Raw genomic sequence first — 20,793 nt, 5'->3', positions numbered from 1 at the left:
GATGCCCCAGCGGTCTTAGTATCAGTGATAGCCACACTCCACATGGACAATTACGCCCAGGTTAGATGGGGGCAAAATGGCAAACTAACAGAGAAGATACCGATAGAGCAAGGGGTGCGACAGGGGTGTGTTCTCGCCCCCACGTTGTTTTCTCTGTTCATTAATGATGTGGCGAGTTGTTTAATGGGTTGTAGGAATGATGCGCCCTCCTTAAACGGTGAGAAAGTCCCTATCCAGCTTTTTGCAGATGACACCCTATTAATATCTAAAACACCTATGGGTCTGCAAATTTTATTGGATAGATTTTTAGAATTTTGTAGGGACAGGAGATTGGAACTTTACACCTCTAAGACAAAGTGTGTAAGTACATGGTGTTTGGGAAAGAACAGGGAGGCCTAAGGGAGATCAAGATTACATACGAACCCCTTGAACGGGTAAAAAACTTTGATTACCTAGGCATACGTCTGAATGAGTCACCCAATTGGGAATATCAGTTAAACAAGAGCTCCCTAACCCCATGTCATAGATCTATACTAAGATTTCACAAACAATCTTACACCCAACCCCTATCCCCAGCATTGGAAATCTATTGTGCAAAAGCCCAAAGCGGAGCCCCGTATGGAGCCGAGATCTGGAGCTATTCTATTGTTAATAAGTTAACGATTTGCAAAAACATCTTTGTTAGGTCTCTCATATCGGTACCTATTACAATTCCTCTAATTCCCCTTTATTGCGACCTTGGGTTGAAGAGAATTGGTGATTTGGCTGCCCTGAAACCCTTAATCTACTGGTTGCATCTATGGATAACCCCTCAATTTACTGATTATCGAAACTCATTACGGGAGCTTATGATGATTAATGGTGCAAAAAAACTACCATGGTTTATACATATCACAGATTGGTGCAAGTCAATGAATATGTTGGATCTGTGGGAGCGAGGTGATTTACTGAGATAAAAAGTCAGGTACTGGGAGGTGTTGGGAGATCACTATACTAATAATTTAACTAGTGGTCAGTTATCATCTAAATTTTTAGCTATAAAATCATGCTCACAATTAGAAACCTTCCTGGACCAAATCTCGCCCCCCCCCTTGCTAAAAGTTTATACGTCAGATTCAGATACAGCAATTTGCTGCTAAAATTTCCTTGAAAGGAGGTGGTTGTTTTATTATTAGATTCCTGTCCCGCCTGTACCAAAGTTAAAGAAACTGAAGAACATGTTTTGTTTTTCTGTCCAAGATATCAACAGATATGTAGGAGGTGGATAAGACCAATTTGCCTCAATTTAGGAGCAAGGCAGCTTCAGATTGCATATAGAATTCTAAAAGCGGACGTATCATGGCCGATAGTTTTTGCTGTTAGCCGCTTTTTATTTGCCTTCTGGAAAATCCGACAGAAGCTTTTATCATAGCTTGCACGGTAAAATTAATTGTCTCATGTTGTACATGTATTCTATGTATTGTGAACTGCAGGAACGCTCCCTCCCTTATAATGCATCTGCACGTAGTATGGCTCACAGTAACAAGCCTGCACTACAGTTGTTTTTTTTATGTACTCTGATGTATGTTTAGCTGACCAATTCTATAGCCCTCTTTTTTAATTGCCATTTGGAAATGTATTTGTTATTAAATTTTTAGACTGTAATTAGATAAATGTTTTTACTTTATCTACACTTTGATGGTTTGTGAACAAATAACCGAATAAAGTTATTTGATGATTTTATGATGAATTCCCAGTTTACTCTGTCGAAAGCCTTTTTGGTTTCCAACGTTATGGCAGCAACCGGTGAATCAGCCATGGAGGCTAAATGAATAATGTTAAGGAATGTTCTGGAATTATCTGTAATTGAACGTCTCTTTACAAACCCTGTTTGATAAATGTTAATGAAATCCTGAATGACTTGGTTAATGCAAAGGGCTAATAATTTGGCAACAATCTTAGAGTCTGTGTTAATTAGAGAAATAGGTCTATAATTACTACAATAAGAGGGTTCTTTGTCCTTTTTGGGAATCAAGCATAGCATAGCTTGAGTGAAGGATCCTTGCGTCTTTCCATTAGCTAAAAAGTGATTTATGAGAAGTAGCAGTTGAGGAACAAGTAATTGTTTAAAATGAAGAAAGAAATGTACAGAAAATCTGTCCGGCCAAGGAGCTTTATCCTTTGGAAGTTGATTAATAGCGTTTGTTATTTCTTGTTCTAGGATTGGACTATCGAGAGATGTCAGGTCAACAGCATTTTCTGAGGATTTGAGAGTGGCTTGAAAATATACATCTTTCTGATCAGATGAATGGCAGGACTCAAGAGTATACAGAGTAGTATAATAGTCAATAAAGCATTCTAATATCTTGGAGTCGCTAATATGCCTAACCCCTGTGCTGTCTGTAATGGCAACAATCTTGGATTTCTGTTTTTTAATGTTAAGGTAGTTAGCTAGGGATCTGACAGCTTTGTTCTGACTGCTGTACATTTTAGCATTAAATTTAAGCAGACTACCACAAGCATTATCCCAGGAATGTTTATTATATTGCAATTAAGCTTTAATGAGAGTGGATCGAGTGTCAGCATGATTTGAGGTAAAATATTCATGTTCTGAGGCCTTGATTTATTTGAAAATTAATGTTGCGTCTTTAAATGCCTTCTTTTTTGCAAAAACAACAGTTGATGGACAGAATGCAGAACAATGTCATACATTCACCCCAGTACAGAGATCTGGGTCTAAATCCATCATTTTTTTGCTCACCATGCCATCCAGTTTGAACCCAGCCCAGTCCAGCCCGTACAGTCCAGAACAGTCCAGCCCGAACTTCCAAGCCAGGTCCTCCCTGGATTGGAAACAAGCATACTAGGACCAGTTTTGGGTTTTACCCCTCTTCAGCCAGGTTAGCTTGATTCCAGTGGCATGGAGAGCACTCTGCATTCTGTCCACCAACTGTTGTTTTTGCATTTGTCACCCCGAGTGGGACAGGTATGCCCAGATGTGGGTTCCTTGCTCTCCATGCCACTGGAATCAAGCTATCTTGGCTGAAAAGGGGTGAAACCCCGAAACCGGTCCTAGGATGCTTGTTTCCAGTCCAGGGAGGACCTGGCTTGGCAGTTTGGCCTGGACTGTTCCCACGAGGCACAGGATCAAGACTGATTTGCATATGGCCAGGTCTAAACTGGGGTGGTGTGGTGAGCAAAAGCCTGGTGGATTTAACCCAGATCTCTTAACTGGGGGTGAATCTTCTGATTTGTTCTGCATTCCGTCCATCAATTGTGTCTCTTTTGCTTTCTTTTTTTGGGGCAACAAAATCTATATTAAATTCTCTGGCAGTTGCTTTAAATGAGTTCCAACTAAAGTTTATCTGTGAATCCGAGGGAAGATTATTCTTGAGATTTTTTTGTAAAAACAATGAAAATTGTTCTATAAATTGAGTGTCTAATAAAAGGGCATTATTGACTCGCCATCTGTGTGAGATGGGTGTGGAAGTGGGATAATCAAGATGTACAATGACGGGGGCATGATCAGAGATAAGAATTGAGCATATCTCCGCATATGTCATGAATTGAAGAGATGATTGAGTGAAAAACATGTAATCGATTCTGGAATGAACAGGGGAGAAGAAGGAGAACTGCAAGACATCAGGGTGAGAAATTCTCCAAACATCTATCAACCCTCTAGAAGTTATAGTTTTGTGGAAAGTCTTTTGCATTTTATTTGGGATAAATTTGGTTTGGGGATTTCAGATCTAAGAAACAGTCCATAGGTTGGTTGCAGTCACTGCCCACAATCAGATTTTCTAAAGCGTGAGAAGAAAGGAGAGTGGAAAAGTCGCTCCAAAATACTAAGTCTATACCATAGGGACCGCAGACATTACATAAAGAAAACTGAGTATTGTTCACTATAATGTTCAGTAAAAGCCATCTACCATTGTTATCCTTAACCTCATTTAGCAAAAGAATATTTAACAATTTGTGAAACAATATTACTACACCATTCTTATTATTAACTGCTGGAGAATAGAAAACATTTCCAACCCATTGTCTACGTAAGGAGAGTATATCTTGCTCCTTAAGATGAGATTCTAGTAGTAGCAATACATGGCATTTCAATTTAGGAGTGTGAAACAACACTCATTTTTTCACAGGGTTTTGAATGCCCTTAACATTCTATGAAACAATACGTAATCCACACATCGAGGAAATATATAAGAGGGTATAAAAAAGCATACATGAAACTTAAAATAAGTAAAATATTTGGTCAGCAAAAACCAAAATGCTAGATAATAATACAAATCCAGATAGAAAAGAAAGCTAATAAATAAGGAAACGATATTAAACAAAGAATTTGAGAAAATAAGTTAAAGATAGAAAAGGAGACAAAACAATTAACATGTTTTCCAAAACCATACAGGCCAGGTGAAAAATAGCAAAGAACCATAACAACAAGTTTATATATGGAAAGAAAAGCTGTAACATACTGAAAAGAAAAGAAGAAAGAAAAGGGGAGGATATAAAGGGTAGGAGGTAAGAAAGGGACAAGAGGAACAAAAGGAGAACACAGTCCCCTTTGAAGCACATATGTAGAAAAGATGACAAAAAGCCAAACGACTTTAGCCATAATAGTCACAAACGAAAAGAACATTAATGTAGAAGGGGGGGAGAAAACCAGAAGCCACCCCAAAGAGAAACAACTAGAATAAATAGATGTAATATCAAAAATCATTGGAAGGACAATAATAATGAAAAGAGCATAATCAACACAATGGAAGGGAACTCACCGAACATTAGGGAGACAACGCATTGTCAAACAAGATACAGTTTGGAACATGTGGAACAAAAGAGAGAGAACATGAGCGAGAACAATTAGGTTTTACTAAGTTCCATATCTTCTCCTTTGTGCAGGTGTATACATTTCTTGAGCTCTGCAGGATCCTCAAAGGTGAATGTTCTGTCTTTATATGTTACTTTGAAAAAGCAAGGATGGATGAGACCGTAGCGAGCATTCATGGATTGCAGCGTGGGTCTGAGGTCAGAAACCCTTTTCAGCGATTGGCTGTGGGCTTGGAGACATCTTGACTAAAGAATTTTTTTGACCTGACCAGAGCATCTGTTTACATTGTTTAGCTGCATTAAGATTCGCCATTAAATCACAGTATAAAAGAAAGTAGGCAATGATTCCACGTGGGCTGTTTGAGGCTGATACGTTGAGAGGACCTATCCTGTGAGCCCTCTGAATATTTAGGTCTATAGATTTCGACAAACCTACTAATTGTGGAATATGTGCCTTCAAGAAAGTAGTCATGTCAGGAACCTCAGAACCTTCCGGAATTCCATAAATCTTTAGGTTGTTGCGTCTGTTCTGATTTTCTAAATCTTCTGATGTTTTCTTCAGTTGAGCAACCTCTTTAGATAAAATATCCACTCTAGCGACAACATCTTGCGCGTCACTGATCCTTTGTTCTACATCTGTAAGTCTTAAATCCAGACCAGACCATTTCTCTTCAATTCTTTGAAGCTTCGCAGTGGTATCCGTCATGAAAGGCCGAATATTTCTCAGTTCATCCATAATAACCTCTAAGGTCAAAGGAAGAGGTGATTTATTTGGGGAGGAAGGATCTTTTTTGACTCTTTTATTGGTATTGCCGACTGAGTCTTTGCGACCGTTAGCATTAGAGCCTTTAGACCCTTGAGGTTTGTTTGATTGCACGGAATCCATGTTTAAAGCAGACTGAGGAAATGTTAAATATTTTCGAGAGGAATTTTTTTTTTGTGCGAAAGATATATCACCAAAGAGAACCAGTGTATTTCCACAAAAATGAATAAACCTTTTCCAGAGCGTATGGAGAATAATTACTTCAGGTTAGCAGGAATGAGACTTTTTATGTAAAAAGACAATAAAGCGTGCTGCTTCCATAAGTAGTGACAACACCAAGCTCACAGAATGGCAGCTGAAATAAAGAAAGCTCAAAGGAAGTGAAGAACTCAGCAGGCAGGTAGATATAGTCAGGTACTAAACCGCTTCAAAATTTAAAGAAGCGCTGTTCATTCAAAGTAAGGACAGTAACCATATTTTCCTACTTGAGATATATCCATCACAATTCATGAAGTGGTTTATCGACATGCAGTAGACAAATGTCCTTTAAAATCTGAGGAATTTATAGGATTGGGCATATTTCTATTGTAAAAAGAGCTCCTAATGGCCAAAAATGACTGACCAAAAGAGCATTTCAGGTGCGCTGACTCCAAAGGAGAATGCAAGTGCCGAGCTCACAAAATGGCGGCCGTAATGAGGAGTGCCCCGGGAGCAGGGGGAAAAAAGTAGCCAGCACTTTATCAGACCGATTAGAGAGCCGCGGCACCGCCACCTAGAGGAATCCCTTTGAGACCGGCCGTTCCTCGGTGTCACAGAGGAGCACTACGGAGTGGCCATTTTGTCTTGCCACCGCAGCTCAATCATCCCATAGAAATGAATGGGAATTGCATGTGCAATTTGAGAGTAACAAATAGGTACATGCAAATTGCTCATGCAATTTTAAGGGTGCAATGTTGCACACACACATGCCCCAAGGGTGTGTCTGTGTGCAACATATAACTTTGAAACCTGCACTTTTGTGCATTTTTCAAAGTTCTCACAAATTACCGTCAACTTGGAATTGATAGTAATTTGCATTTCTTAATTGTGAAATCGCAAATTGTTTTGGGTTAATTCATTGCATTTCGGGAATCGCAATTTGCGATTTCCTAAATGCAATCGCAATTTAAGTAATCGCAAATTTAGTGATTACATAAATTGAGATTTTTGCATTTGGGGTGATGCATCCCAAATGCAAAAATACAGGTCGCAAAAGGGCAGATTCTGCAAATCTGCCCCTTTGGAACCGATATTTTGAATGATGCATGTGGCCCTTAGATGTTTATTAGCCTTGCCACATTCCACTTCTATGTCCAGAATCCATAAGGAACGATGTATGTCTCAGATCGTAGGTATGTATATAAAATCAACTCTGTTATGGAGGGCAGTGTGGTCTAAACCTGAGACCTCATTTACTAGAAACATAATTAAAGATAGTCTCACCTTGGACCATGCTTTTTTTATCCCTTGGCTTTACAACATTCGTGCTCTTTGTAACAAGTTAGATAATTCAAATTTTTTACAGACCCTGAGGGCAATAACCTGCTACTCAAAAAAAAAATCGTAAGTTATTGCTTATGGAAAGAAGAGTTCAAGAGAGAGCGCCTTTAGATCAGAATGTACCATTATTTAAATACATACCTCCCATTAAATATTCGGTTGGAATTAAACAGTATTTGCTAATGATCTCAAATTTGCATCATAGATTTAGCTTAACTCGCATTCAACTAGGCCGTGTACATCATATGGTGGCCTTTCCTAAAACAAGTCAAACGAACAAGGAAAAGCTCCCATGTCCCTGTGATTGGACAACCTTAAAAACTATGATTCACTTTGCTTTCATTTGTAAATTCTATTTGAACGCGTTTTTTAAAATCTCTTTTATATCTAGGAACATTATAAATGTTTTTTATATCTTAGTAAACTGGATGAATTATTAGTATCTAATGCTGTAGAAAGTTATGTATTGCACTCAATTCAAATCAGAAAATGTTCAACTTATTTGGAGCTGAAAACAAAACAGGTGATAACCCATAAACCCAGTTGAGACCCGTGTAAATATGCGTAACAATGTTTCAACCGGTAATCTTTTAGTTAGACAAATTCATAAACAAAACACATCAAATTTTTGCACAAAGGAAAGAAAGGGAGATTACAATAATTAAAGGGAACATGTAAATTGGTCTGTATTTTAGTAATATTATTTCAACAACAGTCTGTGCTGAATGGTCGACGGCATGTCAACATGTAAAAATTCAGGTTGACCTTTCAGCGCATCCTTGGGAGTTATTTTGGTTTTTCAAAATAGTTATACTTTACATGAATTATCAATAGACCGTTGTGCAACCATTCCTCAAATTATTTCTAGCGCTGCTTTTTGCTGTTACTTTGCCTTTTTGTCATGTATTGCTTGCGCAGTTCACCTTCTACACGAGCATGAATGTACACAACAAACGTTTGGGTTACACTTGCATACAATGGCATGTAGTGCTGATATAACTATTATTACTCAAATATAGACCAATTTACATGATCCCTTTAATTATTATGGTCTCACTTTATTTCCTTTGCACACAAAATTGACATGTTTTCTTTTTGAATTTGTCTAACTAAATGATTACCGGTTGAGACATTCTAACTTTGGATAGCATGAACTTTGAATCATTTGATGTTTAATATTGACTGTCGTATTTGGTATAAATTGTATAACTTTCTGGATGGTCAAGAATATTTATTTGTCTGATGTTTTAAATTGGCTGTGTTATCCATTCTTGATAATTGATTTTAATGATTTGTTTTACTGCTGCTCTTTTAAGGTTTATTTATTCGTAAACCAAATAAAGATAAATTGACTTGAAAGTCAACTTTTTGTAGTGCAGCCTTTTTACTTAAAGGGAATGATGCTGTTACTAAAAAAATACTTTTTTCTAAAGTTTGGCTGAGAGTTGGTAGTGTTCCTCTGGACCACTGTCTACTCTCCAACAAACCTTTTCCTTTCTTTTATTCACAAAGGGGAAGTCAGGCCCAGTGGGGGCTGGTATATGAAGGCAGTGAGGGAGCAGGTCATGGGTGTAGAGAGAATCAAAATACATACTTACCTGTCTGCTGCTGCCACCTGTCATTGCCGCCGTCTCCTCTCAGTCCACTTCCCCGCTTTGAGGGTAGGAAGCAGGATGCACCCGGCTCCCAGCCTCCTGAAAGCCAATCACAATGCTGCAAAGCAGTGTTGTGATTTGTCTGAGCACCGTGGTTTGGCGCTCAGCCAGAGAATGGGAGTCTGGTCAAGTTCTCCATGCAGCAGCCTGCATGGAGAACATGCAAAGTGCGCATGACGGTTCGGCCATCCCGAGACGGCCGGCCAAAGGGTCCTGCATGATTGGAGTGGGCAAACCACTCCACCCCTACCCTGCTCTGTGAACAGAGAAGCCCTGCCCCTACCCAGCTGAAAGAGGGGAAAAATAAGATGATAATAACAATGAATTATTATCATTTAATTTTTTCCTTTTTTCAACTGCTCAGTAGGGCGACGTTCCTCTGCCTTAGCGGAGGAGCTGCCAGTGACCCAAACCCATTTGTAAATGTGTTACCACCCCAACTCTTATCAGTGTTTTGTGACTGGAGTACAGTTGCAAAACATTGATACATCACATACCTATTCCATATTTAGCAAGGACACCATCAACATGCCCATTTGGTATGGGGTCACAAATCCATTTTAGAATTCAGTAAATGTTTTCTGACTTCTTAACCAGTATTGGTTCAGTAGAAAAAAATATTTTGCAGTTGCAAACTTTTAATCAGGGTGTTTGTGACAGTAAGAAAGCTTTGTACATCCGGCCCATTGTTCCTATGTCAGTGCTACTTCAACAACCAGTTATCCCATAATGAGGTACATGTGCATAAATATAAATATATAAATACGCACAACATAATTATTGCTTGTTTCAAAATAACAGCACCGAAAAGTGATGGATTCATCCTGAGTTGTGCCATGTCTGGTTTAAATAGCTTGTCCTCATAGCTCATTTTCTGTGGCATTCTTTTATTTGTGCTACACCATTTAAAATAATACACACAAACAATATGCACCAGAATCTAGTGTAAATACATGACTACATAGCATGGGCTAATCAGAGACCTCCTATTAGTCTTGACTAGGTTTTCAACTGTTGCCCCACCATGGCTAGACTTGCAAGCTGGTCCCCTATCACTGAGTTAGTCTGCTCAAGAATCACAGGGTGAACCCCATCCTGGACCTCATTGACTCAAATCAGCCACTGGGAGGTAAAGTGGGACTCAAGCCAAAGGCTGTCATTACATGGAAATGAGGAGGGGATTGGAGAGGTCTCTTGTGAGAGTTTTCATTACCCCTTTGTCAAGGTGTTGGTTCCATTATTGGCCTAAAGAAAAGTGTGCATGTCACTCACAGTTAGTGATGTTGGCCCTTGGGCCCTTTATGAAGAGGTTATAAAGAGGCATCTTGAAAGTGAGCATGGTTTGAAAGCCTGATTAATTGTTTTTAGTGAACCTTAAGTTTTAGGACATGCTGGTACCAAATGCTAAGGGTTTTAAAAATATGTGGTTGATCTGAAAGCACTGCAACCTTGGACATAGCCAGCATGCTCAGGGAGCACTTTAGTTCCCTATCTAGTGCCAGAAAGCACCAGATGACTCTCTTTTTTCTGCAATAGTCGACAGGTGCATCAGATGGAATCTTCTTGGGTATGTCCAGGGAAATGATGTAGTGCTTGGAAGGCCCATGTATGACCAAAGGCTTTCATATATCTATGAGGAGGCCATCTGTGCTGCAACTGCTGTTATGAGTTAGCTGGTTCAGAGTCGTTTTCAGTATACAAAAAAGTGATGAATGGAATGCTTGAATTAATCTCAGCCATTGGTAAGTACACCGGACTGCATCTTCATCCATCGTTATTTTGCACACCATGTCACCTCAGTTTGTACCCAGCTAAATGCAAATCAGTCTCAACCTTGCTCTAAACAGTCTATCCAGAACTGCCAAGCCAGGTCCTCCCTGAAATAGAGCACTAGCAACCCAGGTCCGGGTACAGCTTGTCCAATGACAGTGTGCTTGAGACTAATATCTGGGCATACCCATCCCACTTAGGGTGACACACTAAAGTATACAAAAAAGTGATGTATGGAATGCTTAAATTTATCTCAGACATTATTCAGGCCGCATCCCAATCCATTGTTATTTTACACACCATATCACCTCAGTTTGGAACAAGCGATATTCAAATCAGTCTTAGACTTTTTGAATTCCTCCCAGACAGCCATGTGATAGAGGGATTATGTGTGCCTGAATGGGCCATCTGCTGCCATGCTGGGGGGCAGAGCTGAATACAGCTCCACTTGTAACTGAATAGGCTGTGATCGGCCTTCATACAAAGGACCTATTACTTTCACATTTTCACTGCCGCCAGCTTTGAGCCATGGCAGGGGAGTCAGAAAGTTCAGTGCACTCCAAAGAAAACTTCTGGAAGCTTCTCCCACCTTTCAGAGGAAGAGTACAATTTATAAAAATAGGAGCCTAAGACCCACTCTTCAGTTCACTGCCGGACCTGCAAGAAGGACTCTCAGAAGACTGCCTGCTGCTGTGTCTTGCTGTGCACTTTGCAAGACTTCTTTGCTGTACATGAAAGGTCTGCTTTACTGCCTGGACCCTGCCTTGAATCCTCAGAGTCTAGAACTGCTGTTGAGCCCTGCATCTTCACCTGAAACCAGGACTACCAGAATGACCCCAATTACTAGTTTGCTGGCCTCCTGTTCAGAGCCACAGGGACCTCAACCTTGAACCCACACCTGGACCCACCTGGACCCAGCCTGAGTGAGTTCTAAACCTCCAGGTCCATTGCAGTAGGCCATATTTTTTTAGTTTAACCCAGTCTTGAGTGACTACATGTTCGAGGATGGCACTTGGATCTTTTAAGCACTAGCTTTTACTATAAACTTTAACATTTCATAACTGCAGTTCTATGGTAGGAATTTTCTTGGTTTTGGTGTTTATTAATTTATTAAAATGTACTTTATTTTCCTAAATTGGTGTGGGATTTTTCTTGTGTTATGTTTTCACTTTTTTATTGGTTGTGTGCTGCATGAATACTTTACACATATAAGTGAAGCCTGCCTGCTTTTTGTGCCAAACTACCCAGCAATAAGCACAGGTTATTTTAGAGTCTTTTTGTGTTTCACCCTGGTAGGGACTGTGGCTGTTGCTTGACCAGGGCTGACATCCCAGTGAACCAACAACCCAATTTCTCATGACACTAAAATTCAGAAAGCACCAACTATGATTTTCTGGTCATGCCAGACCGGAACATATTCATCAATTCAGACTGACCATGATAAAGCAGCGTTGAGCTACACTGACCCAGTTAGGCACTCTGATCAAAGTATCTTAAATCCTGGTTGCAGAGAGATACAGAGCCCTGCATCAAAGATGCATTGCACAGCAGAGGCAATGCAAGGTCCTGGTAAGGAGATATGTTGTGCAGCAGCAGTTCTAAGGAGCTATGTGGCTGAGAAGTGAGATCCTGCATCATCATCAAGGATGCCGTTGATGAGGGACTTGAAATGCAAAGTCCTGCATTGAAGATGCATCACAAACTGACTGGTTCTGAAAAAGTTGCAGGGCTTGCGATGCGAAGTCCTGCATCATCATTGAGCATGCTGTTGACGTGGGCTTTCAATGCAAGGTCTTACGCAAAAGGGAAGGGGTGAGGTACATACCCTTCTACTCCAGCCCCCCTGGCCACAACTTGAACACACCAAAAAGGAGTAGAGAGTGATAAAAAATCTGTCTCTGTGGCGGTACGTGCTCTGTGTCGAAATTCTGCCCTCACTCACACAATTGTGTGACATGCTTCATCATAGGGCTGCTTCAGTACACCCCTGCGCAGACCAATGCCTGGGGTGGAGCAATAGGGTAGGGGAAGACAAGACACAACATATAAAGATATATAGAAACAGTTTGACTGGGATCTCCTAAAGTAGAAGTGCAGAGTGAGTTAAAACTAGCTCGGAGGTGTCGCTATGCATAAATTTTATTCCTGGACTCTCTGGCCAGGATTAAAAACGTGAAGTATGGTGGAGACTGAAAGAGATTATGAACTCCCTACAACCCTCCTTACTGCCAATTTGTCTCTTGCAATGCAAAGGTCTGCATCAAGGTTTCATCATTCAGTGGTGGTTTTGATGAGCTGTGGGCCTTAGATGTGAAGTTCTACATTGGGGATGTGTCTCTCAGTGGTTCTGATGTGGGGTTTTGCACGACAATCCATCATGCTGCATCAGTTCTGCAGGGACCACAGCTGGGCTGGAAGAGAAACTTCATGCTCATTAACAAGGATCCAGGACTGGAGTGGAGCCACTTGGGAGGGCAGGGCCCAAAGCTGGCATAGTTGAGGTGCTTGGTTCAAAGTTGTTGGAACCTCTTCTGTCCCTAGGGCAATGATCAGGAGGCCAGCCAAGTAGCCCTTGGGGTCACTCTGATGGTCCTGGTGTCAAGATGTGTGTCTAGTCCTTTTCACTCAGTCAGGATGGGAGCAGTGCAGTATAGCAGGGCAGCAGAGTGGCAATGCTTCTTGCAGCAAAGTAGCACATTAGTCCTTCTTCTGAGTCTTCCACAGGTCCATATATGTACTGACGATTTGGGTCCGAGGGTCCGTTATTTATACCTGGGGCTCACTTTGTAGTAGAATAAGGTTTAAGAGGTTTCTAACCCCCAGAGGTATCAGGCAATTACTGCCTTGGACTCAGGATGTCTGGGGAGACAAAAGACTGGTGATAAACCCTTTTTGAGGGTGTTCAGGCAGAGCCTTTGTGATGTGCAAGTGTGGTAGGCAACAGCTCCACCACTCTATCAAGTCAGAGTGGTCCATCTTATCAGCACCTATTCCCCCTTTGTCCCTATGTCTGGTAGCAATACAAAAAGACCAGCTGACAGCCACATCTAGTTATGTGACCCAGGGATAGGCTGCAGACACCAAATGGGTAGGACAAGAAAATGTCAGCTTTCTAAAAGTGTCATTTTCAGAATTGTGACTTAAAATCCAACATTTCCTGTACAGAGGGCTTTCAATTACAATTCTTAAGACATCAAACTTGAACTGTGTACCTGCTCACAATTGATAGTTACCACTTATTAAAAATAGTGAAAAATTAATTTAAGATTTTTTCTCTACCAGGATGTGTAAAACTTAAAAATGAAAGTCCAACTTTTTAAATACACTGCACCCTGCACTATGGGCTACTTTGGAGCTACCCTCAGGGTTACATATGTATTAAAAAGGAAGGCTTAGGCCTGGAAAAAGTTTTATTATGCCAGATCGAAAAGGCAGTTTAAAACTGCATGAACAACCTGCAATGGCAGGCCTAGGACATGTTTAAAGATCTACTCAAGTGGGTGACCCAATCAGTGCTGCATGTCTTCTAATAGCATTTAGTTTACAGACCATGGGTACTTGTAGTTCCACTTTCTTAGGAACCTACAAGCAAATTAAATGTGACATTTGGGTTTTAGCCAATTTCATCATGTTTAAAGATGTGAGCACATGCACTTTAGAACTGGTTAGCAGCGGTAAAGTGCGTAAAGTCCTAAAAGCCAATAAAAATGAGTTCAGAAAACAGGAGGGTGAAGGCAAAATGTTTGGGGAAGACCCTGCAGAAAGGGCCATGTCAAAAGATTACATCAGAGAAAAACTCACAGACCTCCACTCCAGCAACCTACCATCCAACTCCTTGATGTTTGTAAGCCTAAAGGATACGTTGTCCTCAACCCCACCCCTAAAGAAAATCTTTGTTGCTTGAAAATCTTATGTAAAACATCTGACTTTCTCTTGTCCTCATTTATGGTTTAATTAATGTCAGAGATTTTGGACATGGGGTGGTTTTTATCCATTAAAGTCATGAGAATGCATTTAGTCCAGTACAAAGAAGAAATGGGCTACCATGGCTTTGGCGACATGAACAAGAATGATAAAAGGCTTGCAAATCACTGTGCCCTGAACATTCTGTTGATAGCAGTAGTGTATTCCCGCACAAAAGAATACAAAAGTCAATGTGGATGTCACCAGAACAACCAACAGGGAATCAGATCGACCATGTCTGCATTGCCAAGACGTTTTGGAGGTCTCTGCAGGATGTAAGAGTGATGCGAGGAGTGGACATAGCATCTGTCCATCACCTTGTCATGGCAATGCTAAAGCTAAAGCCAAGGCTACTAGAATTATGCAATTGTGCAGCTGTGGTGCTTTTTGCATAATTATAGATTTGCTGCATTTGGCACATCTGCTGCGAATTCTTCAGATTGTAAGAAAAAAAATAGTTTCTAGCTCAAATGTTTCAAAAGTTACTTAAAATACAGCAACATGTGTTGCTGCACAGTGGAAGGTCCTATGCAAAGCTTGACTTTCACCTTTCTGTTGCTTATTTTCATGTTTGGATGTTAACCTGGTACTAATAAGGTGCAACCAATGCTCAGACAGATTTAACAAGTGTAAAAAAGTCAAAATAATGAACCAATGCTATCAATAAATGTGCCACATCAAGCCACATATTTTGCCTTTTCTTGCTGCATTAGTTACTCAATCATGCTGCTTAATCTTGCCCTCCATTGCTGCATAATTCCAGTGGCCCTGACTAAAGCTGAAGAAAGCCTGGATGGAACCGACAAATCAACACCAGTGATATAAAACAACTTTCCTCAAAGATACACAAAATGAGTGAATACTCAGTCACCCTCAGTAACAATTTTTAAGTCCTGCAAGAACTAGATGACGACATAGACCCAGTAGAAAGTCAGTGGGAGAAGATCAAAGAAACAGTGACATCAACCTTCCAGGATGTACTGGGTCCCAAGAAACACCGGCATAAAGAATGGATCTCCACTGAGATACTTTGAAAAATCCAAGAAAAAACCCAAAAAGAAAGCTGCAGTCAGCACAAGCGAGACAAGAGCAGAAAAAAGCAAAAGCTCAGGGCAAATACACCAAAACCAACAAGGAAGCAAATGAAACTTAAGAGCAGACAAGTGAAGATTTATTGATGGTCTTTCCACAGAAGCCCAAGAAGCAGCAATGCATGGAAACATGAAAGAACTCTACGAAATAGCAAGAAATTCTCCTGCAGATACAGCTAACCACAAAGACCTATTAAAGACAAAGCTAGGAAGACTTATGAACTGCTGACCCAGCCTGTGCCACAGTTTCCAGTGGACAACTTGGACGCAGTTTAACGACCTGGACTTTGCAGGCAACCTGGCCCTATTCTCCCATACCCATCTTCAGATTTGACAGAATACCAACAATGTGGCAACCACATCAGCAGAAATTGGCCTCAATATCCGCAGGGTAAAAAATAATAACCTAAGTTCCAACATGGGCAGTAAATCTGCAGTCACTCTAGCAGACGATGCACTGGAAGAGTTTGAGGCCTACACCTACTTCGACAGAATCGTAGTGAAGCAGGGTGGCACAGATCCCTGCTTCATGGTAAGAATTAGCAAAGCAAGGGCTGCCTCGATTCAGCTAAAGAAGATCTGGAGCTCCAAGGACGTAACTCTGCAAATTAAGATCAGACTTTTTAACACCAATATAAAATAGGTCCTTCTGTATGGATCAGAAACTTGGAGGACAACAGTGACCACCACCAACAAAGACCAGGCCTTTATCAACACCGGTCTGAGGAAAATCCTCGAAATCCACTGGCCAAAAACCATCTACAGGCACAACCCATGGCAGAAGACTTTCCAGCTCTCGGCATAAGACGAAATCATGAAAAGATAGGTCACATCTACCACCATCAGGCAAGCCCTGATCTTGAACCCTCGAGGAAAAGGAAACGAGGAAGGCTAAGAAACATCTGGTGCTGATGCCTCGAGGCTCACTGCAAGGAGATTGGTTACACCAAGAGTAAGATTGAAAGAAAAGGCCAGGACAGAGATGGCTGTAGAGTCCTGGTTGATGGACTATACCCCAAGATCAGTAGTAGGCATATGAAGAGAAGAAGAAGACGAATTTTTGGGAGACTTGTGCAATCTGCTGCAGTACTTTAAAATACATCTGCTATATGTTGTGTGCGGCACCTCCTAAAAAATACACTATTTTACCCCCGGTTACAAAGAAAATTCTCTGAGGGTAGACCCCCGATCCTTTGGGACACTCATGCTTGCTTTGGTGCTTGCTTGCTTGCTTGCTTGCACTTCTGAAATCATCCCACTTTGGTCTTGCACTCCACCATTTTCAAAGCTCATCAGCTGCCCATACGGTGGATGCAGTTATGTCTACACAGCGTCGTTTTTGGTGTTTACCCTCTAAGATGTTTGCAATATTCATCGTTTTCCATTTATGTAACCCCGTATAATTCTTTTTATGTAGAGGAAGATCATTTTCACCGCTAACTGAGGCAATTGTCCTATGCATCAAACTCACCCAAACTGGAAAACGTATGCAGAAAGATTCCCTCAAAATGATCCTTTTCACTGTTTTTCTCTGCTCATGTTCACGTTACTACATGGGAGAGGGACATTGGGGTCTTGAGTCTTAAAACAATGATTATGTCTACCCCTGAGTTTTATGAGCTTTGCACGAGTGTAGATTTAGTAGCTTTTGAAGGTCAGAACATTTGTCAGGTCACACATGGAACTGTCCAAGAGTCATAAACGTTTGCATGAGTTAATGTATAAATGTATGTTTATTCCAACCAATATCTGCAGATTGTATTATTTTTCCTGTGGCAAAGCATGTTTTCCAGTGGAGAAACTTCTTGTCCTATTCCTCAACAATTCACCTATTCGGGAGGCATTACCTTGCCTCCCCCCATTCCCGGAAAGGGACTTACACCTGCAGTTGTCAGGATAAAATGTCTGCCTTTTTCTAGGGTGAAAAGGATTCAGAGACGAGCTTGTAAATACACACAAATGTATACGTTTGTGGGGGTGCACAACGTTACAAGATCTACTCAATAGAAAATGTGTGTGATTAAATTCTTTTACAAGTGCAAAACTAAATTTCTGAATTCCAAAAGTGATTTTCCAGTCGTATTAAAAATACTACTTGAACTTGACTACCAAAATACACGAAGATATCTTTGTGAATTTGACCATAACTGTTTTCTGTGAGGTACAGCTCTTGCAGAGCCATTTTGCCGGTGTTATTTAAGACATCTGTAACCTAAATTAGCACAGAATGTATGATGTTTACGTGTATGTAGCAAACGAATAAAGCTTAGTAACGATTATGAAGTTGCAACATTTACCCAAGATCTTTGTTGAAGTTGAAAAGGGCACAACTTTGCAACTTCGCACTCTACTGCTTCATGGCCATTCTTACAATGTGCATTCAAAAACTGGCAAATGTTTTTTATACAAAGTGAAAGCAATTACAAACATATTTTTAAAGATTCTATTTATTTTATTTGGTAATAAGTTGTTCTTGGAATAAGTATTTTTTGCAGATGTTTTCGTATGTTGTAGCAAACATAAAGCATATATTTATAAATTTTTAGGGAATGAAAAAATGTATAGATGTTGACTACTAAGGCAATTTTCTCGTTTCAGGCTTGAAATCCCTGGGAATGACGATTGCACAGTGCTATGAAGAAGTTGGCTTGCTTCTCCTCTTTCTATCCGTGGGGGTATCCATATTTTCCGCACTGGAGTATGCTGTTGAACACCAAGTCCCAGATACATCCTTCACCAGTGTGCCCAGTGCATGGTGGTGGGCAACAACATCGATGACCACGGTGGGCTATGGAGACGTCCGACCAGACACTACCATTGGAAAACTAGTGGCCTTTTTGTGCATATTATCAGGAATTTTGGCACTAGCCTTACCTATTGCAATTATAAATGACCGTTTTGCCGCCTGCTATTTTACTCTTAAAATAAAGGAAGCAGCTCTGCGGCAGCGTGAAGCCTTGAAAAAGCTAACGAAAAATGCAACACGTGATTCTATTGTCAATGTAAATTTGAGAGACATATATGCTAAAAGTATCATGGAAATTTTACGTCTCAAAAGTCGAGAAAGAGCAAGCACTAGAAGCAGCACTGAGGATGACCTCTGGTGAAAGATTTTTAGGTGTGCTTCACTTTACAGTTGTATGGCATAAGAAGAAAAATCAGAAAGCGCCATCTGTGGTACTATGTCTCCAGGCCTTACCAATGTTGAACTGGCTCCTTTTCTATCAATTGCGTGTATAGGGCACAGGAACATTTTATTCGGCACAGCATATACCCACTATAGCAAAGCCTCAATGGCTCTCTGATAACCACTCTTCCTCAGGCGTATGAAAAGTAACTCAATCAATGAAAAATAAAATGTTGTCCTGTAGTTTTTCATAGTTCCTTATTGGTTTCGTAGTGGGAGATCGTCTTTAAATTGTGAGCGGCATTATATAGTCCTGATAGTTTATCCACTTTATTGTCTCCTAACAATCACAAAGAGATTCTCTGATGTTGTTATGCTGCCTTTTCCGGAAGTCCTTTAATATTTCCAATGCCTTTTCTAACTGTGGAGGAGAGGGAAAAAGTTATTTGTTCCAAAAATGTTATGGTTATGTTGACATAATGGCTTTAGAGAACTGGAAATTAAGTAATATAAAATGAGACACTACTTGTAGAGCACAGAATTGATGCATCCCAGAAAAAGTGAGGCGGTGAAGAGAGACAACCAAAAATGGTTGTGACCAAAACATTGCCCTAGAAAATCAAGGTTTTAATAGGATGCTTTGGACGTTTGGTCAGTACATGTTGTGACTGTCATAACATTTGTTTTGTAGCAAGTATCAATAAGTACATTAAGTTTTTTGACGTTATTGTAAAGCTGTTTAACTTAAGTGTGTGGACCTCTTGCTTCTGTGTACGAATTGTAGTTACCTATGTTGTCATAGCTGTTATGAGTAAGAAAATCACTGGCTAAGTAGAACTAGGAGAGAAGATAACAAGTGACATTAGTTAAGATTCTGTAAGACTCAAACTTAGTATCCGCTAACACCGATGAGCTTCTGTATCTCTGAGGTCCCATTATGTATTCATCCAGTAGCTTCGTCGAGTTGGGAACCTAACACTATAATAGTGGCTTAGGGAAACAGAAAACAACATAAACAGAGGGATAACGATCAGTAAATCAGGACCACACTAAATAAAAACAATTAATTAAGTAAAGATTAGTCATAGCTTTTGGAAAATGATATGCCAAATGTGCCATGTTTCTTTTAAGCAGGACTGGGATGCAGGGCTATACATCCCGGCTAGTGCAAGGTAAGACATGACAACAGTGTTGTCGAGATTGAGCCTGATGTCCAAGAAGGAGCAGGTGACGGGCAGAGTTTTATCACCAGCCTTGCCTTAATCAGATTAGCTTGAGAGGTGACCACAGCGCAGACGTCGTGAGTGGATGACAAGGCTGTGGGCAGGTCTAGCTCCTTGCCTAAGCTGAAACAGGACGTGAAGGTCTCCAATTCTGACAGTATCTCTCCATTATGTTCTTCAGAAAGTATGTTGGATAAAAGTTATCTTCAGCAGCTTTGCCACAGAGTACAATAAAGCCATATGCTTACAGTCAAATATTCTTTAGGCGTCAAAAAAGTAACAGACAGAAGCAGATACTACCTCAGTCCAAAAAAGGAGTCTACGCCCATCCAGTTGTTTGGCAGTGGAAGAATTCTTGGGGTGCTGGATGGTACAGAAAGTAACCAGCAAGCACTTTCTCTTTATAGCTGGGCTCCACTTTTTAAATGTTACAATAAGGGTTCTTTTAAGGAATTTTGTATTAGTGTTATTTTGACAATATCACAAACTAACAAAGCTCTAATTGATGTCTACCCTAGTTGTAAGAAAGAACAGTCATTGGTACTGGTCAGGTGCCTGCTCTATATTTCTACCACAATGTTTTAAGAACTCAAGGCCAGACTGACCGTACCGAGCACTGAGTGTTTCCTTGGGATGCTGGAAGGGTGGAGGAGTGCAGCCGGTTTCATTGCACCCCTGCAGAGTTCCTTGTGTATCTAGCAGTTTTCAGGCAACAATAAAAGTGTAAGTATAACCCTGATGATTAATGTGCCTGCTGGAGAGATGGAGTTTTGTCTAGTGGCAGTTTTGACTCATCTTAGGTAGCACAGAGGGCTAATATACCTGTTGCAGAGAACGTGTACCATGCAGC

The 20,793-nt window shown here is 40.5% G+C and overlaps 1 protein-coding gene across 1 annotated transcript in view; it reads left to right on the top strand.

Moving 5' to 3' along the window:
* Nucleotides 1-19,171, top strand: part of KCNV1 (potassium voltage-gated channel modifier subfamily V member 1) — a 191,436-nt gene extending 172,265 nt beyond the window's left edge. The window contains exon 2 of the mRNA XM_085605079.1: nt 18,192-19,171. Within this exon, the coding sequence (XP_085461205.1) occupies nt 18,192-18,700 (509 nt within the window). The 3' untranslated portion in view covers nt 18,701-19,171. The remainder of the gene's footprint in view (nt 1-18,191) is intronic.
* Nucleotides 19,172-20,793: the final 1,622 nt, after the last annotated feature.

The sequence above is a fragment of the Triturus cristatus genome, chromosome 5_1 (genome assembly GCF_964204655.1).
Source record: "Triturus cristatus chromosome 5_1, aTriCri1.1, whole genome shotgun sequence".
Taxonomy (NCBI): Eukaryota; Metazoa; Chordata; class Amphibia; order Caudata; family Salamandridae; genus Triturus; species Triturus cristatus.
Note: the sequence above shows the minus strand (reverse complement) of the source record. Positions and strands in the feature narration are given on the sequence as shown.